Consider the following 27,346-nt stretch of genomic DNA (forward strand, 5'->3'; position numbering starts at 1 on the left):
CACACAGCATCAAATTCATCCAGATGCCGGATGAGTTGCATGCAGTTTACCAATATCTACAGTTCCCAATCAGAGAAAAGGTATACCAAGTTAAAGGTTTTTTCAGGGTTCAGAAGTTGAATGTATATAAGGAATAAAGGCAGCCATTTTAGCATCTATTATGAGAATTTTGGAAGAATTGACTACACATTACATCTCTGATAGGAACTGTGACTCATATGTATCTAAATTGTCCCCAAATGCTAGACCTCAAAGTTAATAAATATTTTCATGTCCTTCAGTCTTAACATTGAGGAGTACAGAAGTATATTGGCAATGATCTTTGCTGTTGATGAAATTAACAGGGACCCCAATCTTCTGCCCAATGTTACTCTTGGTTATCATATCTATAATACTTGTGGGGATCCAAAACTGGCCTTGATGTATGTCCTGCAGATATTGTCTGGAGAAAAAAAGGAGGCCCCTAATTATTTCTGTAGGAGACGAGGAGAAATTGCTGGATTTATTGGTGACACCACTTTCGATACAAGTCACGCAATGGCCCAATTACTTAGTTTGTATCGATATACACAGGTAAAGTAATCAAAGAGAAATCCTATCTCTGGTTATTTCTGGAGAATCTGGTAAAAAACTGAACTGTTTAAAAACTGTAAGTGTAACACAGTAAGTAATTGCAGAATATAGTGGTATTTTTTAACCAAGAATAGCTCGGATAGTATATTTATTAATATATTTAGGATTTTTTACTGGTTTGTAATTTTCTGTCTGACTAGGAATGAGTTGTTATAAGCATAGCATTTTAGCATAGGTAAAATTCAGAATAATTTTCATAACTTGTAGACTTTTTTTTCTGAATGATAATTTTTTTCGACATGTTTTTCGTAAACATATATAAATAGTAAATTAGCTTAGTAGGGCAAGAAAACAGAATTCCTAGATATGAGGCGTTGTGGTCTCAGATACGACCCCATCGTGGAACTGTTCTGCCCTCACGGAACTGTGCGACTTGTGTGCGGCTAGCAGTCAGCTAAACAATTGTCAGAATCTTCAATAAATGGAAGAAGACGCTTTTTTGTGTATTTACTGAGAAATTACAACTTTATATAACTTTTAAATTATATTTCCCAATATTTATGAAACTACATTTTCCTTTTTGTTCAACTACATTGAAACTATATTTCCTATTTGTGAAACTACAATACATTACAAATAACAGAGCATCAGTACATATACATAATAATCAATAATAAACACATTTAACATAAGATAAACAGTGACTGAGAATTTACAGAGAATTGGGCTCCCAGGTCTGATGTAAGAAAGTCACTTCTAACACATAGAGGGTAAAGAAATCTAAGATGGAGGTTACCTCAGAAGACTTCCATGGAAAGCAATTTCCGGCCTCACCTTTTTTCTCTTTTTCTTCTTCGAAGAATCACATTTAAGATTCCCAAACTTAACATGGCAATTATCTGTCACTGGCTGCTTTGTAGACTTCTTTATTATGTCTTTACTCCGTGGATGCGAGTGGCATTTAGCATCCTTTATTTTGAAGTGAGCCTTTTGGGTGATGGATGGATCTACAGAATCTGTGCAGGTTGTTATTGTTGAATTGCATTTCTGGACTGACTTGTTTTGCTGCACTAGTAAACCATAACTCAATGCGTAGCTATTCTCTGATTCTGGTAAGAAAAGGGTGTTGGATGGGGTGGATAGATGGCAGCTGTCATTACCCCCTGATTTACTACACACCAGTTGTGCTCTTGGGGCAGGCTTGTAACTGGGAATGCATTTTATTGTCTCAATGTAGTCTCTCTTGTCCCTGGCTCTGTCACCTGCAGAAAAGGCTTCCATCACATGTTTGATATTGGAGGCTTTCTTCCTTGTTTTATTCAGTATGTTAATTGCTGCCTCTGGTGTTCTAGCTGAAGAAAGTCTATTTGCCAACACAAATGTCTTTAAGGTGCTGATACTTTCTGGTGGGTGTACAGAATGGAGGCAAATTTCTCCTACAATGACCCAACCCAGATCATGTTTCTGAGCATAAGGGGCGTTAGAAGGACCATTAATTTTCTTGTGTACCTTATACACTTGTAAAATGTTTCTTCTAAGGAGTAAAAGAATAGAATCATCTGGCTTGATATTAGGAATGAGGTGAGCAATTAAGTGTGGGTGAATATGATGGTGAGCTACTTCTGGAGAAGGAACTTCTGATTTATCATCAGGTATCATATCACACTCTATCAGAGCGAGGAGTGGAAGTTGTAATTTACCTTCGAGAGATTCAATAGTGAAGTCTATAGCTCCTCTGCCTACAGACTCCACTGTCGCTGCACATGTCTTTAAGGTGTAGGGAGTTGCACACGTACACATTTTAAAGATATCAAAAAAGTCTGACCTTGCAAGAGATCTGTTACTCTGTTTATCAAGAACTACATACATCATCACAGCTTTCTCTCTGCATCCAGTGGGGTACACAGATGCTAGGCAGATTTTTGAACATGAACGTGGACTTCTACCTGGGCCACAGATTTGGCTGCACTTGGACATTACTGAGGAAGTGGGACTCTCATTTTTCTCCCTGTCCTGATCTTTCCCGGCCCCTACAGTTTCTAGTGGTGAAGGAGGAGGATCAAGGTGTAATACCGTGGTGTACTTCTCACTGCCATATTCTGAGCATTGAACTAGTATCTTACTGTCTTTGGCAATGTGATTAGTGGATCTTCAGCACTTGAAACAGATGCCATTTTGTTTAAGAAAAGATAACCGCTCTTCAATAGGTTGTGTCTTTAACCCTCTACATTCAGTCAGAGGATGGGGATGATGAATTGGACACTGTCTGTCAAGACTTTCTATAAAGTTTCTGCTTTTACTGTTTGTGACTTCATGTGTAGACACAGAAGTCTTACCGCAGGGTCCTGGATGGTTTTCTTGTCAGCGTGGGAAGCCGCTGGTGACATGACAAGGGTAGCTCGTACCATGCCCATTGCAGCTTCTCCCCCCCCCTTTTCCCTTTTAACCCTTACCCTATACCTCTCCTTGCCAGCCCTCCCCCCAAAATGAAAACTCCACACCTGAGTGCATTTACAATGGCTGGCAAGCAGCCGTTTATTTAACACAAATTAACAATTTAAATAACCATGAATTAAATAGCATGTAAATAAGTACAACAACATAAACAAACAAACAAACAAACAAACAACTAAACAAAACAACCAATCAACAAATAAATAACAATTTAAATAACATTTAAATAACAATTTAAATTAACCCATCACTAACCTTATCAATTCTCACTTAACCCTTTAATTACTAAACCAAGTTCAATTATAACCAAACATTTTCACCCAAAACAACTAGGTTGCCGGTCCGGAAGATGAAGTCCGCCACACCACCACTTTTCATAATAAACCAACCACTAACCATCATGGCACCACCTCAGGGGCCTCCACCTTTCACCACTTAAAAGAGGGGGGGTATTTACCACCACCTTGGGTGCCCCCCACAACCTCAATTAATCCAGAACTCTCACCTTCCACCAAACCACAACCGCCACAGCGTACGGGTGGGAACCCTCACACCCGTGCGCCCCTCCACACCCGGATTGTTCGTTGCACCCCATCCTGCAAGCCCAAACACCACAAATCTATACCCACGTCATTCAGATGAACTCCATCTGTCCGCAGAAACCGCCAAGTGTCCTCCTCCAATTCCCTGTGCCTGACCACCAGACCCCCATTTCTAGCCACAAATCTACCAACCTCCTTATTTACTTTAATCCTGGCTTTATTCCCTCAACAGACCTAGCCCCCCTCCACACCGTCCTGGCTACTATGTCCGACCACACAAAAACCGTCCCCGGAAACTCCACCTTCAACCTTAAAAAATCCAACCTCACATCTCTCACTAGACCTCTCATTGCCCTCTTCCCCAAATCATTACCCTCCGCATGCATAATTACCACATCCGGAGCCCTGTCCAGCGCCGCGCACCTCCTAATCTCCGGCACCATTCGACTCCATAGCATGCCGCGCACTCCAATCCAATGAACCATCGCCTCATCCCTGGACAAACCCAATTGACGGCCATCCGGCCGGACTTCTGCCCTCTTAGCGCCCCACCAGACATAGGAATGCCCGACAATCCACACTAGACAACGATGTGCACCTAAAAACAAAACAAACAGAAACATAACCACCGCACCTCACCTCCCCCTGAAAAAACTCTACCACACCACCTCACCAACCTTACAACAGTTGAGGTCTAACATACAACTTGGACCTACTCGACTCCCACCTCCCAATCCTCCTAATAGCCGCCTCCCCCAGACCCCATCTAGCCGCCTCTGTAGCAGCCCCAATCCTAAAGGAATGGGAAGAAAAGGCTTCCCCATCCTTACCCAACAACCCCAAACATTTTTTGAAAACAGCAATAAATTGGAACCTTGAAAGAAACGTTCCATCTTCATGCAACAACAATGGGCCCCCCCCAATCCTCTCACCTGCAGCAATTCTTCCACCGCCTTTACCGGGCAAACTCTGGACCCCTCGCCCAATCTAAAGACCCTTACCATGAGACCTCTGCCACTCTGGTCCGTCTTAGAACGCCTTAGCAGCATACTCACCTCATCCCCCGAACACTCAACATCCTCCATCAAAACCCCCCCAGATACATACCTCGTCGGGCTCACCAACTCCCCTAGCCTCATTGGCCCAAAAAATGCTAGGCAAAACGCAGCTGTAAACATCACCCGTTCAAACCCACTGCTACACACCACCCCCAATTGTCCCACCAAACTCTGCAACATTTCAAAAGATACCGTTCTTCGCCTGTCCTGCACCTTGCGACCTTTCCTGTAACCCTTCAAAGCTTGCTGCACCACAAAATCTTTCGTCACATCACGCCAACCCCTCCACTTAAACCAGAACGCCATGCCCGCCAACAACCTGTTAACCGAAGCCACCAATACTCCCCTAGAAAACTCCGAGACTAACCAATATAACAAAACATGCACTGCGTCTACTTCCCTACCCCCAACCCCCAGCTCACTACACAAGGCCTCCCAATCACCCCACACTGCCGAGTACGCCACCCAGGTGCGCTCACTCACCGACCGCCGAATCAAACCTCTTAAGATGTCAGCGCAATGTCCCACAACTGTTCTGGACACGGGCAATCGCATCGCTCCGCCTCTGGTGCCAACACGCGAAACCTGTCCCACTGCGAACGAGACAAAGCATCAGCAATGACATTGTACACCCCCGGAATGTGTCGCGCAAAGACAAAAATATTATGCTGCATACAACGGAGCACTAAATGCCGCATCAACCTAACCGCCGGCCCTGACGAAACCGAAAATGTATTCACAGCCTGCACCACCCCAAGATTGTCGCAATAAAACCGAACTTTCTTATTGGCCAACTCCTCCCCCCACAATTCAATAGCCAACACTATCGGAAATAACTCAAGGACCACTAAATCTTTAACCAGACCCCCCTCCCTCCATGATTCAGGCCATACTCCCGCGCTCCACTTCCCCCGGAAATACGCCCCAAAACCGGAACCCCCCGCTGCATCAGTAAACAATTCAAGATCCACCGCCTCCACCGGTCCTTCCAACCATAAAGCCTTACCATTAAAGGACTCCAAAAACAGCTTCCAAATTTCTAAATCATTCCTCACCTCACGTGACAGTCGCACAAAATGCGACGGCCCTTTAACCCCCGCCGTTGCAGCCGCCAGACACCTACAAAAAATTCTGCCCATCCTAATCACCCTGCAAGCAAAGTTAAGCTTGCCCAGCAGGGACTGCACCTCCTTCAAGCGCATCTTCCGCCTCCCACTTGCCCTTGCCACCTCCGCTTTCAAATCCACCAACTTGTCCCACGGCAGCCGACTTTCCATGGCTACTGTATCCAATTTAATCCCCAAAAATGTCAAAACCGTAACAGGCCCCTCAGTCTTGTCCGCTGCCAGCGGCACCCCAAACTTTTCCGCCACATGTTGCAGTGTAGCTAACAGCACCCTGCACACTGCGCTCCCAGCCGGGCCAATCATCAAAAAATCATCTAAATAATGAATGACCGAATCCACTTCCGCCACTGACCGGACCACCCATTCCAAAAAAGAACTACATTTCTCAAATAAGGCGCAAGAAATGGAGCAACCCATAGGTAAACAACGATCAACGAAATAACCCCCCTCCCACTTGCACCCCAACAAACGCAAACACTGCGGATGAACCGGAAGCAACCGAAAGGCTGCCTCAATGTCAGCCTTAGCCAATAAAGCTCCCCTCCCATATCTACTCACCCATGAAATTGCCGCATCAATAGAGGTATAAACCACCGCGCAAGCCTCAGGTTGAATCCCATCATTCACCGATTCCCCCGGCGGAAACGACAAATAATGAATCAAACGAAACTTACCTGGCTCCTTCTTGGGCACAATGCCCAACGGCGACACGATCAATCCTTCCAGCGGCGGTTCACGATAAAGGCCACTCATACGTCCTAAACTTACCCCATTGGCCAGTTTTTCCGAAACCACCTCCGCATGCTGCAATGCCGAACGCAAATTGCGTGATTCCCGATGAACCCCTGTAACCGCACTGGGAATCCAAAAACCGTCCCTAAACCCCACCTCCAACACCCTAGCAGCTTCCCTATCAGGATACCTAACTAAAAAGGGGCGCATTTTATCTACCCTCACTGGCGACACCCCCTTTTGTACCCCCTTCACCTCCCCGGCCTGCCCCTGCTTTGAAACAACGCGAAAGTCCGTGACTGCCACCACATCCCGAGCACTCATGTTTAAATCTGCAGCCCCCCCCCAAATTTACATCCACCCTCATTGAAGAGCCAACACAGTCCCTTCTTCCGCCCGGCCGGCAAGCCAGCTGATGGCTGACTGCCGGCCCCTCCTGGAAAAAACTGCGCGCCCCCCCCACCAGCAAATCTCGGACCAGACATCAACTTCATCCAAAGCCCAATGTCCTTATGGTCCCAATGTAATGACTGCCGCACCGCCTTCCTTTGCCGGAACTGCTCGTCATAACGCAACCAAGCAATTCCGCCAAACATTCTGTGTGCTTCCCTAATTGTGTCTAAATAACAAAAAAGCAAAGCACACAAATCAGGCTGCTTTTCACCCACCACACTTGCAAAAATACTAAATGCCTGCATCCAATTCAAAAATGTGCGTGGGATCATCCTATGCCTGACTCATCTCCCTCCCTCCTTCTCACAGAAATTCAATCCTACTACTACTCCCCCCCCTTTCTTTCCCGGGCAGCACGAGCACCTCTGTCATGTGCCCCTCCGCTGTATTCCCTGCTCCGGGCCCCTCTAGAGAGAAGCTGGGATCATTTCTCACCTTTGCTTGCCGACAAACAAACCTAGAAAACACAAAGAAAGAGGGAAAGGCATCTTTGTTTTCTTCTTTGTATTTTGATCCAATATTTATCCACTTTTCTTGTGGATTTGTAAAGGTAGATTCTCCACTACAGGATTAGTACCACTGGCAGTATCTAAATATGCAAGTCCTGACAGATAGCCTTCCTCTTTAGCAAACTCTATTTCTAGAAGAATGTCACCTAGTTCTTGTAAACAAATATTGTCCTTATTACTCAGCTTAGGAAAAGTGTCAAGTCTTTTTAACAGAACGTTTTGGGTTACTTCTGGTGATCCATATTTCTTTTAGTCTCTGCCAGGTCATGTCTAGACCAGCTGCAGAATTCAGAATGTGTATTCTACGCATCCTATTTGCATGCTCTGCTGACTTAGCACCAAGCCACATTAAGTCTAGTGTCTCTGTTGCTGACAGATCTAAATTTCTGATAGCATTCGAGAAAGAAGACTTCCATGCCCAGTAATTTTCAGGGCAATCATGGATCTTAAGGAAGCCTGATGTGACCATTTCCCTGGGGATGAGGTACTTTGTGATGTCTTGTAAAGATCGATGTTCAGGCATGAAAAGTTTAAGTTGTGATGGTATGAATCCTTCTAATTTTGACCAGGGGTTTGAACTTTAGCTAATCTTTCACTGTTAACATAATTCTTGTCAGTTACTTTTATTGCCTGAGCTAGCTTTGGTCTGGATTCAGCTTATTCAGTTTTAGGAGATCTTTGTCCTGTGTGCGCATCAGTAAGTTTCTGGATATATTCACTTGGGCGTTCTACTGAGGAAAGAGGTTTCTCTGGGACTTCTGCTTCTACCGAGGCCTTCCCACGTTCTGATAGATCTGCCTCGATGTAGACTGTAGCCTCTGCTGCTGCACCCGCGGTGGCACTCTGACATTGAAGAATATGCAGCTTTGCTTCTCTTTCTGCTTTTTCCTGTATCATAATGGCTTCCTTTTCAGCTTTTTCTTGCATCATAATGGCTTCCTTTTCAGCAAATGCTAGCTGAGCGTAGGCCGCTGCTGCTTAGGTGCATGCCTTGATCGCTTGGGAACTTGCTGAGTGAGGACAGCCTACTGGATCATGATGATCTGGAAACATGCGACTGGGCAACATCGCTCTGTAGGAGCTATTCTCCCTGCCTTGCTTATCCTCAGATTTATACATTTTCCCAGGATCTGAGACTCATATCTGATGTGCAGTGTAGTCTTGTATCCAAGCCTGCTATGATGTTGTTTTTTCACTGTTCTACCATGACAGCACTGTGTGGTGTGTGTGCGGCTAGACAATTGTCAGAATCTTCAATAATTGGAAGAAACACTTTCTTGCATATTTACTGAGAAATTAGAACTTCATATACCTTTCAAATTACATTTCCTATATTTGTAAATGACCAAATAAATATATGGGCAGAACAGGAACTTAAAGCGATGGCCCATGGTAGACATGAAAGACAAAGGTAATGTCATAGCCAAGATTTGAAGATTAGAATGATTTAATTTAAGTTAAGAAAGATTCATGAATGTACACAATACCTCATGCAGTAAAGGAAAGTAAAGATTAGGATTCAACAGTGTGAGAATTACGTTATTAGCATATAATCCAATTTTGTGCTCTTTTGTAGCTACATGTATCCCAGGATGGCACTTGGTACAGAATGGTAATGTACTTAGAGGTTCACTAGCTAATACTAAAAAAATACCAGGCATAACGGACATCCCTGTCTAGTGCCATTGATGTTACTAAAAGGCTGGGTAAAATGGCAGAAGATATGATTCTAGCTGAGGGGGTGGAGTAGAGAGCTGAGATAACCCAGAAATAGGGCCTTGCAATCTAGCTTGGTCAACACTTAGTGTAAGCCGTGTACCGGGGGCTTTCTAGGATACAGCGAAGTCACAAACAAGGAAAAGCAGCCCACTGACACCAATTTATATAAAACAGGAAGTACTTTACTGCATACTATCACAATAAACAAAATTCCAAACAATAACCCAAAGAAAACACACTTTTACACACCCAGTCCTTGCAAGATGTCTGCTCTCCTCCTTCCTGTTTCCTCTCCAGAACAACCACACTTCCTCTCAATATGAAAACTGGCAACCTATTCAGCTGTGTTAAGAAACAGCGACATCTTGTGGTTGAAATGCAAAACGTCAGTAGTCGTATATTTAATTACAACCATTAAACAGTGAATGCTATCTTCTCAATCTCACATTAGAACGGGTAGCTAGTGGATGCGGGTGAATGTCTTTTCTGTGTCTAGCGTGAGAACCATATATGGAATTTTGTTGAATTCAAAATAATGCATAAGATCTAGCATTCCACGAGTACCACCAGAGGCTAGTTGGCCCCTAATGAAGCCTACCTGTTCCAGACTGAACAAATCTGGGAGGATGTGATGTATCCAGTTGGCCAACAATTTAGCACAAATCTTAAGATCTGAATTTAGGAGTGAAATTGTATGAAATTTTTTGAGGAGAAACTCCATCTTTCCCTTGTGGAGAATGGAACCTGAGATTTCAGCTTTGGAAAATATGGTTAGAAGATAAAGAATCAGAATGCATTGGAAATGTTTATAATAGTCGCCTGGCTGGCCGTCTACCCCCAATGTTTTGTTTGTGGATTATGATTCAACAACTTTCTTTCAAGAATTTTCAAGAAAGTTCAAGAATGGGGCATTACATTTCTTAGGGTCCAACAAGGAGAGGGTAGGGAGGTTTAGTGATTCTGGAAAATATTGTATATCCACTTAAGAGGGTTGCATCTCCCCATCCTCCCTTAGGTTATTTAGGCTTTTAAAGTAGTCACAAAACGCTTTCACTATATAGTGAGGATGCATTTTTTATCCTTAGTATCGCTTTTGGTAACATGAGCCCGTTTCTGAAATGCCAAAATTGTTGCTTGGGAGAGATCTGCATAGAAGAAAAATGTGAAGGGCTTCGGTAGGTTGGTAAGGTTGCGGACTCTGGAAGTTCTTTTTCTTTGACGTGATAGAAATCCCTAGGAGAACGATCAGGAAGATGAGAAGGTTTTGGCACTCTATAAGCCCTGTCAATATTATGATCAGATTGGCGTACCGATTCCACCACTGCAAAATTTAAGGTTGTTATGTCAGGCACTGTCACCCTAATAATCAGCTTAAGTTTCACTTGCATCAGTTCATCTTGTAGTGTGTTTTGGGAGTCCAACTGTTCATATCTTTGAGGACCGTGTCAGAGGTGAGGAAATTATTGATATGTTATGAAGCCTTTTTTGCAGGTAGGCCTGCTTCGGTCTAAAAGAGGTCTACATCAATTGGTGGTATCCTGTTGCGCTTGTCTGTGAATGCTGCAGCTGTTATATCAGCGTGGGTAACAAGGGATAACTTGGAGGAAGGCTTAGTGGCATAAGCTGTGTTTGCTGCCAGAATAGATCATATTTCTGCTAGTTCTCCACAATCTTGAGTGCCGCAGCTGCTGATGTAGTAAGTAGAGATGAGCGAATTTCTCAAAAATTCGATTCGGCGCGTTCGCGGAATCTTCCAAAAAGATTTGCTTTGATCCGAATTTATTCACGGCAAATTTTGTTAAAAAACGTCTATTTGCAGCCTACAGAGAGCCTTGATAGTGGTGTAGAACACTGTGCCTTGCAGTAACATGCGTAGGGAGTCTGCTGTGGTAGTGAAATAACACTTTGAGTCAGTATGACATGCAGATGGCAGGCATCGCTATTAGAATCACTGCACTCTTTACTTATTTGTGCAGTCACGGGGCCAAAACTGACCAAATAACCAAATAAGTATGAACTCAGCCTTACAGGTCCATGTTAGCGTCAAGAAGAAGCGCACTCCTTTTACACCCTTGTCAACCGATTCTACAAAGATGCCCACAGAACCTGTTCTATTAACCGCTTATACAAGTAGAGCCCCCCCGACAGATTGGAGAGGGTGTTAGCACTAAGTTTGTGTTGACGTCACGTTATTTTGCCCTTCCTCTGATCCATCAGAACAATAACCCCAAAAAACAGATCCTGTCTGTGGAGCATATCCCTTCACTCAGTCAGCATTTGCTCAATAATCCATCAGTATCCCTAATGCCAAAAAAACAGGAGTGGATCCAAAACAGAGATGACACATGAATGGAATATTTGCATGTCTTCTGTGTTTTGTACCCACTCCTGCTTTTGACTACCAAATCATAAGCCAATTCTGATGGGACCATACAGGCCTTACAGCAGCTACACAGACAGGATCCGTTATACGTCTCTTTTTTCCTTCCTTCTGACAGTTCAGAAGAAGGGTCAAACAAATAGTGATGTCATGCAGGCCAAAAAGGCAAAATAGTGGCCCAGTCATGGAGTGGGGAGGGTGGGAGAACAGCTTGAGAAGTCCACAGAGTGGCACGATGACATAGTGGAGGTGGCGGTAGCATCAGGAGGCCACAGAATGGCACAATGACAGTGTGGAGGTGGCAGCAGCATCAGGAGACCACAGAGCGGCACAAGGACAGAGTCCGGAGGTGGCGGCAGCAGCAGCATCAGGAGGAGGTCACAGAGTGGCACAATGACAAAGCGTGAAGGTGGCAGCAGAATCAGGTGGCCACAGAGTGGCACAATGGCAAATTCTAGAGGTGGCGGCATTATGAGTTGGCCACAGAGTGGCACAATGACATAGTGTGAAGTTGGCATCAGCAGCAGCATCAGGCGGAGACCACAGAGTGGCACAATGACAGAGTCTGGAGTTGGCGACAGCATCAGGAGTCTACAGAGTGGCACAATGACAGAGTCTGGAGGTGGCGGCAGCATCAGGAGGATACCACAGAGTGGCAAGGTGACATAGTGTAGAGATGGCAGCAGCATCAGGAGGATACCACAGAGTGGCAAGGTGACATAGTGTAGAGATGGCAGCAGCAGCATCAGGAGACCACAAAGTGACCTCGTGACAGAGTGGGGCAGTGGGTGGCAACACCAGTGCCCACTGACGAAGGTGGGTGAAAGAAGGAGCACTTGGCATCTGATGTGTAGCATCAGGCGGGGACTTGACTCCGAGGGGCTCTAGCTTCTGGCTCCAAGCATCCAGCTGCACGCCGGATGCGACCCGCTCTGAGGACAGTGACAGGTGGGGCATTTGACTGGGGCGGTACCCCTTTTAAACCGTATTGCAGGTGTCCTAAAGCAAGCTCAGGGAGGACAGAAACCTCCCGTGCAGCAGAAGGGCAAAAGCTCGCTTGATCTTGAGTTTCAGTCTAAATACAGACCGTGAAAGTGGGGCATCTTAATCGTTCCCAATAGGCCACAGAGTGGCACAAGGACAGAGTGTGGAGGTGGCGGTAGCATCAGTAGGCCACAGAGTGGCATAAGGACATAGAGTGGAGGTGGCAGCAACATCAACAGACCACAGAGCGGCAAAAGGACATAGTGTGGACACAGAGTGGCACAAGGACATAGTGTGGAGGTGGCAGCAGCATCAGGAGGCCACAGAGTGGCACAAGGACACAGTGTGGAGGTGGCAGCAGCATCAGGAGGCCACAGAGTGGCACAAGGACACAGTGTGGAGGTGGCTGCAGCATCAGGAGGCCACAGAGTGGCACAATGACAGAGTCTGGAGTAGGCGGAAGCATCAGTAGGCCTCAGAGTGGCACAAGGACATAGTGTGGAGGTGGCAGCAGCATCAGGAGGCCACAGAGTGGCACAAGGACACGGTGTGGAGGTGGCAGCAGCATCAGTAGGCCAAAGAGTGGCACACTGACAGAGTCTGGAGGTAGCGGCAGCATCAGTAGGCCACAGAGTGGCACAAGTACATAGTGTGGAGGTGGCAGCAGCATAAGGAGGCCACAGAGTGGCACAATTACAGAGTCTGGAGGTGGGGGAAGCATCAGGAGGCCACAGAGTGGCACAAGGACATAATGTGGAGGTGGCGGCAGCATCAGGAGGCCACATAGTGGCACAATGACTGAGTCTGGAGGTGGCAGCAGCATCAGTAGGCCACAGAGTGGCACAAGGACATAGTGTGGAGGTGGTGGCAGCATCAGGAGTCCAAAGAGTGACACAATTACAGAGTCTGGAGGTGGCGGCAGCATTAGGAGGCCACAGAGTGGCACAAGAACATGGTGTGGAGGTGGCGGCAGCATCAGGAGGCCACAGAGTGGCACAATGACAGAGTGTGGAGGTGGCGGCAGCATCAGGAGACCACAGAGTCCCAAGGTGACATAGTGTGGAGATGGCAGCAGCAGAATCAGGAGACCACAGAGCGGCAAGGTGACATAGTGTGGAGATGGCAGCAGCAGACATAGTGTGGAGATGGCAGCAGCAGCATCAGGAGACCACAGAGCGGCAAGATGACATGGTGTGGAGATGGCAGCAGCAGCATTAGGAGACCACAAAGTGACCCGGTGAAAAACTGGGGCGGTGGGTGGTAATACCAGTACCCACTGATGAAGGTGGGTGAAAGAAGGAGCACTTGGCATCTGATGTGTGGCATCAGGCGGGTGGCAGCATCAGAGTAGTAGCTGAGGCAGGTAGCCAGAAGAAACTAGTCTCTTTTTTCAAGGTTTGGGTCAGGCAGCATGGATCATCTAATCAGATGCATCAGGCATTGGTGGGTGAAAATCCTGGCTGATCCATGCCTGATTCATCTTGACAAAGGTCAGTCTCTCAACACATGGGTGGACAGACGAGTTCTTCTTGGTGTAACTATGGCCCCCGACGCACTAAACTCCCACTCTGATGCCACACTACTGGCCGGGCTGGACAGCTTTTCCAGGGCAAACTCAGACAGTTGTGGCCACAAATCCAGTTTGGCTGCCCAGTAGTCCAGCGGATCCTCAATGACGGCTGGCAGGGTGCACTCCAAATATGCCACCACCTTGCTAGTTCAGGTTCTGCTGTCTAGCTGCTGGTTAGTAGTTTCTTCACTATGCTGGTGTAGAAAGCTGCTCATCAGCGACTCTAGTACTGCTCCTGCCACCCCTCCCCTCCACAGCAGCCATGGCAGTGGAACGTGAGTGCAGAGGGCCTGCATGACCTGTGAGAGGATGGACGATGGCGCAGATAGGCAGCGGCCAACTGACTACATAGGATGTCTCTGTAGTAATTCAGTTTGTCCTCCCTGTCAGCGGGTGTAAAAAAGGCCCCCATTTTGGTAGCGAGGGTCCAACAAGGTGGAAAGCCAGAAGTCATCCCTCTGCCAAATGGTGAAAATTCAGCTGTCACTGCGCAAGCAAGTGTGCATGCAGCGGGCCATTTCTGCAAGTGACTGGGAGGGACTCCTTCTTCCATTTCCACTGCATACTGCCATGGTGTGTCTGGGTCCTCTGCCTCGTCTATCTCATCTCCCTCTAGCTCCTCTGGCTTCGTCTGCTCCTCCTCTCCTGTCACCTCAGTAGAAAAACCACCCATTTCGCTATACATTGCCTTTGGTCTAATGTCCTCCTCCTCCTCCAGTTAAGGACCCACAGGGCTCATGTGGCCGTGAGATCTCGGCACCACGTCTCCAGTCCCCTGACCAGCCAGATTTACCAACATCTGTTCCAGGAAATGAAGTAGTGGAATGACGTTGTTCATCCCGTAGCCCTGGCGACTGACAAATAACATGGCCTCCTAAAAGGGCCTGAGCAAACGGCAGGTGTCACGCATGAGCTGCCACTGGCTGACATCACAGTTACACATGGGAGTAATCCTGTCTGCTTGGATCATCAAGAATTCATTGATGGCCTTTCTATGTTCGTATAGTCGGTCCAACATATTGAGGGTTGAATTCCAACGGGTGGAAACATCACATATCAGCCTATGTTGGGGAATGCCATTGCCGTTGCATGGCTCAGACTTCCTTGACGTAGCGCAGACACCATGTTCTTCCCGTTGTCGTTCACCATGGTTCCGATTTTCAGTTGTCGCGGAGAAAGCCATGATTCGATCTCTTGGTGAATCACACGGAGCAGTTCCTCCCCTGTGTGACTCCGTTTCCCCAGGCAAACCAGGTGCAGAACAGCATGACACCGCCGGGCCCTGCACTTGTGGTATGCTGGAGAGGCACTGTGAGTTGTCCGTGCAGTGGAGGCTGAGGACACAGGTGAGGAAGAGGATGAGGAGGCAGAGGCGGATGTTGTCGCAGGACCAGCGGCGTAGGAACGTAAAGGGGAAAGCTGTGTCACCTGGCCAAGTTGCTGTTGTGGCTGTGCAGGAAACACATTCACCCAGTGGGCCGTAAAAGACATGTATTGTCCCTGAAGGTAGTTACAGCTCCACACGTCGGCGCTGCCATGCACTTTGGCAGACACCGACAGGCTCAAGGACTGGCCCACCTTCTGTTCTACATATTTGTGCAGGGCTGGTACTACCTATTTTGCAAAGAAATGACGGCTTGGGACTCTCCACCTTGGCTCGGCACAAGCCATCAGTTATCTGAAAGGTGCAGAGTCCACCACTTGGAAAGGGAGGGACTGCAGCACAAGCAACTTGGACAGGAGCATATTAAGCTTCTGCGCAAAGCTACTGTTGTCTCTTGGCAATCGCTTCGGTGATCGATTGCTGACGGAATGACTGACGAGAAGTAGGAGGAGCAGAAGCATCTGGACCAGCAGAAAATGGAAGTGACATACAGCTCCTTTCGGCTGAGGTGGTGGAGCCTTGACTGTCTGAAAGCTGGTGCGTGCCACTGCGTGATGCAGCGGTTGCTGCGGCAGGCTGGAACACCACATCAGAGCCACAGTTCTCCCAGGCCACTTTATGGTGTCGCCGCATATGTTGATGCAGGACTGTGGTGCCAACATTGGCATCCTGGCCACGCTTCACCTTCTGCCCACAAATTTTACATATGGCCATGTTAACCTCCTCCGACGGCTTAACAAGAAACTGCCACACCGGCCAGTAGGTAATTTTCCCCCCAACACTCCGCACTGACTGACTGCTACCGCCGCTGCATCCGTGTCCCCCTTGCACCACCACTTCCTGGGCAGGTAGGGTCTGCGAAGCAGGTGGTGTACCCCGGGCACGTTTGGCTCCCGACTTACCACTGCTGCCACCCTGCTGACTACCAGCCATGCAACCACCTTGCTGGCTCCGCCACCCTCTTCTCCTGATAATGATGAAGCCCCTTCTTCACCCGGCTCTCAACTGCGATCGGCTTCATCAACATCGAGTAGTGTATGCACGTCACTAATGTCTTCCTCAAAGTTCTCTGGGTCAGGAGCCTGACCGCTCACAACACCACCTCCCACGCCACTCTCCTCATCACCACTTGCCCGCCTAGTGGAGAAAGCGGCGGATGTCTCCTCCAGATCTTGGCTGGGCAGTACCTGCTGACTGTCCTCTACTAGCTTGTCTTCGCTGTATAGTGGAGCTGAGCCCACAGCATACAATACTTCTTTGGCTGAAGGAACAGCAAAGGACAGAGGCAAGTTGAGGACAGGTGAGGGCACAGGGCCTGCTTCCAGGCCATGCCAACTAAAGTTTGTGTCTGGGGAGCCCAACGACTGTTGGCTGGGGGTGTCTGATGTCACATGGAATGAAGTGGATGACCGAATTAACCAATCAAGAATAGCTGGGTTTCTGGTCAAGATATGACCGCTAGGTGACACTGGGAGCTCAGGCCTCTCGCTGTGACTCCTGCTGACACGCCCCCTTACTCTGCTGGGACCTCTGCCTGCGCCAGAAACATTTAGGCCTCTGCCACTTCTCTGTGCATGGCCTGACACTTCTCTGTCTGACATACTTTTACTTGAACTAAATAAATTCAAAGCAAATTAAAACACACCTAAAAGCGACAAATATTTTTTTATTTTTGTATGGAAATAGGCCACTAAATGCTTTTAACACCAATAACTGCAACAGTGAACTGCGTATATATTTTTCTTTTTGTACTCAAATACATCACTAAATGCTTTCACCACATATAACTGCAGAAGTGAACTGAGAATATACTGTATGTATATATATATATATATATATATATATATATATATATCACGTCAAATATACACGTGCGTGTATATTTTTCTGGATATATAAATTGATGGAATGACAGAGCTGTATAATGGCTATTTGGATCCCCAAATATTCTTACCGTGCACTTAAATTGCTTTTCTAGCACTGTCCCTAGTGCCTTCTTACGTCTCTCCTTGCACTAAGATGCTGTGAAATGATTCCTCCCTATCCTTTCCCTGCACTTGTAAATCACTTTTCTAGCACTGTCCCTAGCGCCTTCTGACATCTCTTCCTGCACTAAGATGCTGTAAAATGATTCCTCCCTATCCTTTCCCTGCACTTATAAATCATTTTTTTTTTATTTTTAAGCACAATGAGGTTTCTACTAGCGACTGCACACGTCTCTCCCTGCACTCAGAACGCTGTAAAATGTCTTATTCCAAGATGGCTGAGGCTATTTAAAGGGGTGTGACATCACAGGGCTGGCTGGCTGCTGATTGGCTACATCCATGGCATTATGGGTCATCCCGCCTTCCCAGAGTTCCTTGCTCAATGTCCTCACACGTGTAGCTGTCATTTTAGGAAAAATTACAATTCGTTTCAAGAAATTGCGAGGATATTCCGATTCGTTGCAAATCAAATTTTTTCTGAAATTCGGATCGAATTCCACTTCATCAGCTTTGATTCGCTCATCTCTAGTAGTAAGGAAGCCTGTGAGTTTTCACGGTCGGAGCTTCTACATGTGATCACATCTTGCCCGGCCAACGGCCAGTGCCTGTGACCAACTTGCATATGAAAAGTTAAAAATGTCACTAATTCAGTCTATTTTATTGGAGTCTGGTTTCAAATTATTTCAGATAACTAAAGAGGCTCCTTAAATTGGAATAGACAAAAAATTGTTGGGCTTGGGATCATGGACAATTGTTGTAACAAGAGTGAAATGAATCACAAAAATCTTTTTTATTATCAAATTCAAACACCATTCACTTAGTTATTATTTACACGGTTAGACTATGTTTGTGGGTTAATGGAGACATCAATACGATTGATTAGGTCTTCTAAAAATTAGGCATTAGTATATTTTATGTGGGGTGGGATAAAAAATATTTATCACACAAATAAAATGCCTGGAATAAAATAGATAAAGGATGTTTAGTTTTCATATATTTCCTATACATTTAAAGGGATAGCCAAATGGTTTTTTGAGAAGTCCAAAAAGACATTTATGGCAATATTTAGGTTTGATAGTACCAGAGATGAATGATTGCAAATTTGGCAAGAATTTTCTGCATGTTAAATCTTTGGCTGGAGTTTTGGAAGGAGTTATCAATTATGAAAATGTGTTTATTTTACAACAAAATGCTAACATTGTAAGATTTTGAAGTAGACAATGTTTTGTTGGGTATCCTAAACATGTAGATAAAGCTTTGGATAATTTTTTAGAGTCATTGTTGTTGTGCAATAATGGATAGTAGGCCACATGTTTAGAGGGAGTTGGCTGGCATGGTAGTAAAAGTGTAATTAACTGGAACAAATTCTGAATAATAGCAAAAGGTATCTGAAATGAACAACTGTTGCATGGAAGGACTGATGCGATTGTGAATCCCCTGTGTCACCAACCCAGTTTGATGGAGCGTGGATAAGGCACAGAGTGTAGGGCAACCTCAAGCTTAATAAGATCACAGGGTGTAATGGACTTTGAGAAGTGTTCAGGTTCTGGCCCTAATACATTGGAGTAGGTGACAGCTGACAAAAGTGTGATACTGAATCATAACATAGAAGCATAGTCAATCAATGGAAGACAGTACAAGCAGCAATCAGGGATAGTCAGAATGTAGACCAGAAAGACTTACAAGGTACACTGCCAGTAAGTGAAGCCAAGATGTATTCAAGTATACGAAGAATAGCAAGGATCAGGAACTGGAGGCACACACAGGAGCCAAGAAAGCAGAGACTGGAATTTGTTTGTGCAAGCAACGTCCTGTAAGTACAAAATATGTTTCCTAAGTCAAATATAAGAACTCCTCAGTCACTGTCTTTTGTACAAGGTACAGGCCTACTGTCATTCTCCTAAGCTTGGTTTAGACCCACACAATCAAGTTAGGAGCATAGGATAGTATAAGTAGTTTGCAATTACTAACTGATACTGTACATCATAGCAATTTTCTTCATTAAAGTGGGACTTCCCCTTTTTTAAGATTAGATCTTAGTTTAGTCGCATCTGTTAATTTTTGCTGGCACTCTTTTCAAGGTAAGAGTGCCTAGACATGCTACTTTTGTATTACATTCAGCTTTTGACTAAAACAATACTATGTGTTAGTGTGTGTGTTTTTTTTTTCTTCTTTTTATTTTTATTTTTATTTTTTTTGGCATTTTTCCCCTCCAGATTAACTACAGAGTCACTGACCCCCTTTTGAATGACCGACAACTGTTTCCAACCTTTTACCAAACTATTCAAGATGATCGGGTCCGATATGCAGCTATTGTAAAGTGTCTGAAACATTTTGGATGGAATTGGGTGGGGATGATAACTCCAAGTGATGGAAGTGGTGAGATGGAATTACAAGAACTTAGTAAAATGATGGCCAGACATGAGATCTGCATCGAGTATATTGTTAAAATGACCAATGATGAAATAATTAATAGACAAAGGATGGCTGTTACTGAGACATCAAATGCCAAAGTTATTATAATGTGCGGCCTTTACTCCATAAACTTTTTAGGGTTTTTCGATGAATTAATAGCAATAAAAGAAAATATTACCTTAATTCTCCACGAGTCATGGACAGATTTGAAATACATGGGAGATCTTTATTTTCCAGTAAACTGTAGCCTAATTTTTATATGGCCCTACAAAATAATCTCCAACATGAATGCTTTTGTAAATAGTGCCAACCCATTCAACCGGCCAACTGATCCATTGCTGGAAGATATTTGGCTTCAGATGTTTCATTGTCTTTCCCCAAACCCATTAAAAAATGCAGTGTTTCAGTTGATTAAATGTTTTTCTGGTATCAACTGTACTGAAGAAAACTTTATTCCAAAAACCTTTTCCGGTATGAAGGATACAAAGCCTTCACATGCATACATGGCTGTCTATGCTTGGGCTCGTGTTTTACACAGGATACATTTATTAAACCAGTCTAGAACCAAAACATTAAAGCTAACTGTAAGTTTCATTTAAGTAAAACATTTAGGAAAAACCTATGAAACCTGTTCATTGACCAATCTACTTTAAAGTGTATGGGAGGCATTTTAAATGGTTTACATAGTTTACAATGGTTATGACCGATTTACAATAACAAAACATACTAGTGTACGTGGTTTGGTTTGGTACAAATAGGGGGCATAGTCCTCCTTCCTGGGCACCCAGGTTGAATGCCTGCATAGGGGTCTGATAAGAATTTTAGGAGTGGGGGTTGCCACTGTGGGGTGGAGAAAGGCTTGATGTAGAATACTGTTAATGATAAATACTGTTTATTAATTTTATACCCATCTTTTTAAACTTGCCTACCTGTCTTCTTCTGTCTCTTAAAACCCTTATTACTTACCCACCATTCCATTTTCCTGTGGTATGATATTTCCCCCATCTCTTTGATTTCAAGCTTTTCTGGGCAGGGTCCTATACGCCTCCTGTGTCACTGTCTGTATCTGTCTGTCATTTGCAACCCTTCTTTAATGTACAGCACTGTGGAAAATGTTGGTGCCATATTAATTCTGTCTATTATTATTATTATTATCAATAATAATGTGCTCCTGTAGGAGATTGAAGTACGGAAGCTTTAGGTAGATAAAAGAAGAAGGCTTCACGTTACATACAATCACAATATCACTGACATAACAATATTGTGAAGGGAAATCATTCCCAAGGGCATTAGGACACTAAAACTATAAATATGGGCAGAATGATGGCTCAAAGGTTAGCACTCTGGCCTTTGCAGTGCTAGGTCCCAGGTTTGAATCTTGGCCCGGACTATCTGCATGGAGTTTGCAGGTTCTCCCTGTGTTTGTGTGGATTTCCTCCAGGTACTCCGGTTTCCTCTCAAGTTCCACAAACATACAATTAGGTTAATTGGCTTCCCTCCAAAAAAGATTGACCTTAGACAGTCTTGTAAAAACCCCCCTAGCTGTAATCCCAAGTATGACTCGGGGTAGCTTTAACCTAAAAAAGAAAACACTTCAACCTTGCTCCGTCATCGTCCCCTATTGTTCTGCTGGTCCCTGCAGGTCCTGGGGACACATCCTGCTCCTCTTATCTCCAGCCGTGCAATGCAGAGACATTCTCCGGGGTTTCCCCATGATGTCGGTGAGGGCAGGAGGATCAAATTCAAATAATTTTGTATTGGATTCAATACAAAATAGCTAAATTGAGTCCAATACAAAGAAACTTTCCTATAATATATATAATTATATTATTTATGCTACTGTAAACTTACATAACATGTTTATTTTTTTAACAGAAGTTTTTTTTTTTTATTTAAAGTAATTAATAAATTTATTAAATATTAGACATATTTCGGTGATTAATGCCTAAGAATTATAGCCTACAATGTAAAATAAATTTCCATGCAAAAAAAAAATTAACGCTTTTTGCATAGAAAATTGGATGGAATTAGAATGCTACGGAGGTTAAAGACATGTGATTATTGTAGGGACATTAGATTGTGAACCCCTTTGAAGGACAGTTAGTGACATGACTTTGTAAAGCGCTGAGTAATATGTCAGTGCTATATAAATATGTAGAAATTGCAGGTAATAGATTATACAGAGGTTGTATAGTCATTTCAATTATTTTTAGATAAACATTTAAAAGAGATCTTATTAATTATGTACAGTTATGATTTTATATTGTATATGTTTATATGGAGATAGTCACACTTGCTAACTGTATTTGCAGGGCTCCCCTTCCTGCACTGTGCACAGGTTAAGTTTCTTCTCACTATACAGGTTTATCAGGCATCCAGGTGCTGCAAAAAAAGGACCCCTTATTTTGATGATAATTTATTTTGGACCCTTGTTGACAGGCTAAATTTAGACTGTAAGTCTGTAAATGTCATCAGTACCTGAAACTTTTGAATTCATTTAGAATTCATTTGGGGGTGATTCTGACCTGTAGTTTATCACCTTATGATTTCCATGTGACCTGCATCACTATAAATGTTTATGGAATGCAAAACCTATTTGCGAACAAGTCCATCAGTACAGGCCCCTACAAAGTTTTTGAGAAGAGTAGATAATACAATTGCTGCCTTGAGTATAAACTGTTTTTTTTTCTCTCAAAACCCATTGCAGAGATAATCTTGGTTTATACTCAGATAACACCAGTAGATGTTGCTGTGTAAAGTGTATAACAAACTCTTACCATCGGTGACATTAGATATGAGATTGGTATACATTTTACATGAGGACACAGCAGCACTTGCTGGTGTCCAACAGCAATGCACAAACAATCATTTAAAAGCCAAAGTCCCATCATAATCTCCCCCAAAAGTACAAAAATACCTAAACCCTATAAAAGATACAATGCTGGAACAAATGTGATTTCTTTTCTCCCTTTTAAATAAAAGTTATGAAATGTTTTGTGATCTGGATTTACCCTCAAGTCAAAACATTGGCATGTATTTTGAGTAGTTTATATATGGTGGCTCAGGGGTTAGCACTCCGGCCTTTGCAGCACTAGGTCCCAGGTTCGATTCCCAGCTAGGACATTATCTGCATGGAGTTTGCAGGTTCTCCCCGTGTCTGCGTGGGTTTCCTCCGGGTACTCCGGTTTCCTCCCACATCCCAAAAACATGCAGTTAGGTTAATTGGCTTCTCCCTAACAATTGACCTTAGACTACATTAATCACATATGACTTTGGTAGGGACATTAGATTGTGAGCTCCTTTGAGGGACAGTTAGTGACACGACTATGGACTTTGTACAGGGCTGTGTAATATGATGGCGCTATATAAATACTGTATAATAATAATAAGCTATAGAGGAGAATGCCTGGTAAATGAAAGGAAAAGCACCTATTCTTCTGCCACATTTCCAGTTTCCTTTTAACTTTCAGCTTCTTGTTTGCATTACCTGTGCCTTGTTTATAACTGAAATTAACAATATTATTATAATTAATATAATTTGATAAAAACTAAGTTTACGTAAGTAGAGTAATTGATTCTCATGTTTAGTATTTTTTAATTTGCTGACCTTTCTTTCCTAAGGGGACTTTATTCAATCTTATAAAATTGGGTAATGCCTCAAAAGTGGTGACCAGAGTGTTTGTAAAAAATACTACTGATCTCTATTGTGGTGGCATCCTCCAGTTTAAAAGTGACAAATGCTTTCTGCTATTCCTAAAGTGGTGATCATGGTATTAGTGCATGAAGGCTAGTTTTCCAAAAATTCACTCTACATTTACTGGAAATTAATTCTATGTTCCACTGTTTAGTTATAAAATATTTACACATTTTCTTTTACATATGTGTTCTGCTTTGAAAGCTCCACAAGATTTTGAGTAAAGTTCAAAACAGAGACCTAATTGAGAAAGAAATTTTCTTTACAAGAGCGGAATGGCCTTCCAAGCTGACATTAGCAAACTGGATCATTTCTAAAAAAAACAGTCTATCTGAAATTAAGCCGTTGGTCACCTTTGAGAACATTTTAGAAGAGGATGAGGCTTTAGAAATCAATCCACATGACATCACATGGAAGAAAGGCAAAGTAAGAAGATCTCATGTTTTACACTTTGTATATATTTCTATGATGTTTAATATATGAAATCTAACATTATTATAATTGTATTAGGTGGAAGTTTTGGTATTATCTCACTTATTTCTTCAACAATTAAATGTTTGTTAATCGACTATCTTCTGATCCAGTATGGAAAGCCCAAGACAAGAAAAGTTATTTTTATTTATTAAAGAATAATTAGAGAATTTGTCCATTTAATTCTCCAAATACAATTTTATAGACATGCCTAGAGAGAATGCACAGTTGATGAACATTTGCTGAATGTCACCTGTACAGTAATAGTCAGCTTTTTAGTTTGAAGCTAAAACATACTATTAGGAGTAGGGATGGGCGAGGGAGCTTTTAAAACTTGATCTCGCCTCAAATTTAGCTGTTCTCACTTACCAAAATTTGTAAGTGAGAATGGCTATTAAAAATTCGCCGATCGAGCATTAATTTAAAAAAAAAAGATTGCTGGCTGTTCTGACCAATAAATGCAGTAACGGCTGCATTCATTGATCAGCTCAGCATGCAATCCCCGGCGCTAGAGGTTAATTAGGGACAAGTCTCCCCATTCAAAACTTCTAGTGCTTCCTTATTGGCTGAGGAAAGCTTAAGCTCTAGTGCTGGGAATCTTCTCAATAAATGCGGCCATGAAAACATTCACTGAGAACAGGCGATCTGCGGCACTAGAGGTTAATTACCTCTAGTGCCCCGAGGATTGCAAACAGGAGGATTCCCAGGGAATCCTGTAAATCCCCTGAAAATCCTCCTGTTATATTTTTCTTGATCTTCCGATGGTTTTGTGAAATCAGTTTGTTGAAATTTTGCTGAACCATCGGAAACATCCATAATCAGGAGCTTTCTATATTTCTGAAATTTTGTTTACACATTACACAGTTGTAGTACTAGATGGGTTCACTCCTTAACTGCCATCAACTGTAATTTCATCACAAACAAAACATGTTTAATGTATTTTGCTAACCTCAAGATTCCAGAATCCCGATGCACAGACAGATGTCCTCCAGGATACAGGAAGTCTTCCATTGGACAAATCCATGCCTGCTGCTATGACTGTGTCCCATGTTCCAAAGGGGAGGTGTCCAATGTAACAGGTAGGAATAACTGCTACCCTTGAACAATTACCAGAAGAGAGTAATGCAGATCTACATTTTGAGCATTGTAGCAGATAAAAAGATGCTTTTTAGATTTATAGCTTGAATAAACAAAATGGTATTTAGAACCCACACTATAAAAAATTCTATATATTTTAAATGCATGTAGCTAAATGTTTTATTAGATAGATGGAGTATGGAATAAAGTCAGAGTATTTATTTTTATTGATGTCCTATAGGAGAGGTTTTCCTTCCTGTCCCAAAAACATAATAGCAGGATTGACGAGAGATCTACAAAGCTAGGGTAATTTCCATCTTAGACGTTTATCAGAGGGACAGATATCCCCAGTGCCGGAATTATTCTCATTTCTCTTACACTTTTCTATCAGCCATTTAGTTTTAATAAACTTAGAAGAGCTTCTCGGAATTTCTATTAATAATGTTATTGTTTTATTAACCATGATTATTTAAAATATTTTTCAGACAGTGCAAACTGCTATGAGTGTCCCAGTGAAATGTGGGCAGATGAGAGAAGGGTGAAATGTATTCCCAGAACTTATGAATTTTTTTCTTATAAAAATGATGTTATGGCTCAAATATTTTCATGTGCTGCTGCCTTATTTTCAGTCACAACATTTTTTATTCTAGCTAGCTTTATTTATTACCGGGACACTCCAATTGTCAAAGCTAACAATCGGAACGTGAGCTTTATTCTCCTGACCTCTATCTTGCTGAGCTTCCTCTGTGTCTTCTTCTTCCTCGGTCATCCTGTAGATATAACCTGCATACTGAGACAGATATCATTTGGGATCTCCTTCTCCATTTCTGTTTCATCTATTCTGGCAAAAACTATCACTGTCTGCATTGCATTCAAAGCTACAAAACCCAGAAGTTCCTGGAGAAAATGGATGGAGATCAGAGTGTCTAATTTTATTGTGGTAATCTGTTCCTCTGTCCAAGTACTGATTTGTGTTATTTGGCTCTCATTGTCTCCTCCCTACCAAGAGTATGACATAGACTCCTATCCTGGGAAGATCATCATTCAGTGTAATGAAGGCTCAGTTTTTTGTTTTTTCTCTGTGTTGGGTTATATGGGGTTTCTGGCAGCTGTGAGTTTTGTTCTAGCTTTCATGGTGAGGACATTACCGGACAGTTTTAATGAGGCCAAGTACATCACCTTCAGCATGCTGGTGTTCTGCAGTGTGTGGATTGCCATGATCCCGGCCTATCTGAGCACCAGAGGGAAATATATGGTGGCTGTGGAGGTATTTGCCATACTGACTTCCAGCACTGGGGTACTCGGCTGTATATTTTTTCCAAAAGTGTACATACTTTTTTTAAAACCCGAGACCAATTCTAGAAAAATGATATTAAGAACTGTGTTGAATATACAAGCAAATAAAATTAAGAAATAAATATTGAGTTGTCTGATCACATTTATGTCATATAGAGGGCTGAAAAATCCATCTGGGCTTATCCAGGCTGCTTTTTTACTATGTGGCTAAGACAACAAAACAACAAAAAGTGTGAAAAAAATAGACAAGATTTAGTAACCAGAACAGCAAAACTGAACAGGGCACAAAGGTTTAATGGAAAAATGTCGTCACAAATAACGCAGAAATAACCCAGAAAGCACTGTGATTGCAGTAGGTATTTGAGTCACAGGCAGAAGCAGCAGGGAGCTTGTCCCTAGCAAAGCAACACGTTCCTGAGACACTGAGCAACACAAGGCTGATTGATCCAATTGGTAAAGATGTCAGTGCTTCTGGAGAAACCAGAACTGTGGGCCACTAAAGTCAAGAGGAAAGGTACTGCACTTACATATGATAAGAGATTATACTCCCCACTTCAATTCCTTCTACTTGATTAGGGACTGGGGCTTCCCACAAGATGTTTTGAATTCCAAATTGGAGCCAGGCAAAGTCTACAACAAACTAGGACAGTTTTAGCAGAGAGGCTTGATATAACATACAAAATTATTTAAAGGAAAAATTTAACTGAATGGTTCAAATGGAAAACCAAACCTCATTCCTAGGTTGAAACCCTGCGAAAGTGACATTCTGCAAACATCCTGTGTCAGAGGGCAAAATGCTAAAGATGCACCAAGATTTAAGACTTAATTTTGATGTCTATAGACTTACAGAGTCTTCCCAGAAACAGGAGGTAAAATGACCCCCATGGCATAAAACAACAGTGATTGACATGCCATGAACCTCA

General features: G+C 43.4%; 1 protein-coding gene across 1 annotated transcript; it reads left to right on the top strand.

The window, feature by feature from the left end:
- Positions 1-270: 270 nt before the first annotated feature.
- On the top strand, positions 271-26,544 carry LOC140327562 (vomeronasal type-2 receptor 26-like). The gene is made up of 4 exons (XM_072406951.1): positions 271-573; positions 23,784-24,005; positions 25,006-25,129; positions 25,613-26,544. The coding sequence occupies exons 1-4, from the start codon at positions 271-273 to the stop codon at positions 26,542-26,544; spliced, it is 1,581 nt and encodes a 526-aa protein (XP_072263052.1).
- Positions 26,545-27,346: the final 802 nt, after the last annotated feature.

Source organism: Pyxicephalus adspersus, chromosome 3, assembly GCF_032062135.1.
Source record: "Pyxicephalus adspersus chromosome 3, UCB_Pads_2.0, whole genome shotgun sequence".
NCBI lineage: Eukaryota > Metazoa > Chordata > Amphibia > Anura > Pyxicephalidae > Pyxicephalus > Pyxicephalus adspersus.

Coding starts and splice junctions, on each gene's coding strand:
- LOC140327562 (XM_072406951.1), top strand. CDS start 271: ATGTCCTTCAGTCTTAACATTGAGGAGTACAGAAGTATATTGGCAATG. Junction 574..23,783: donor GTTTGTATCGATATACACAG/GTAAAGTAATCA, acceptor CTGCTTTGAAAG/CTCCACAAGATTTTGAGTAA. Junction 25,130..25,612: donor GGAGGTGTCCAATGTAACAG/GTAGGAATAACT, acceptor AATATTTTTCAG/ACAGTGCAAACTGCTATGAG.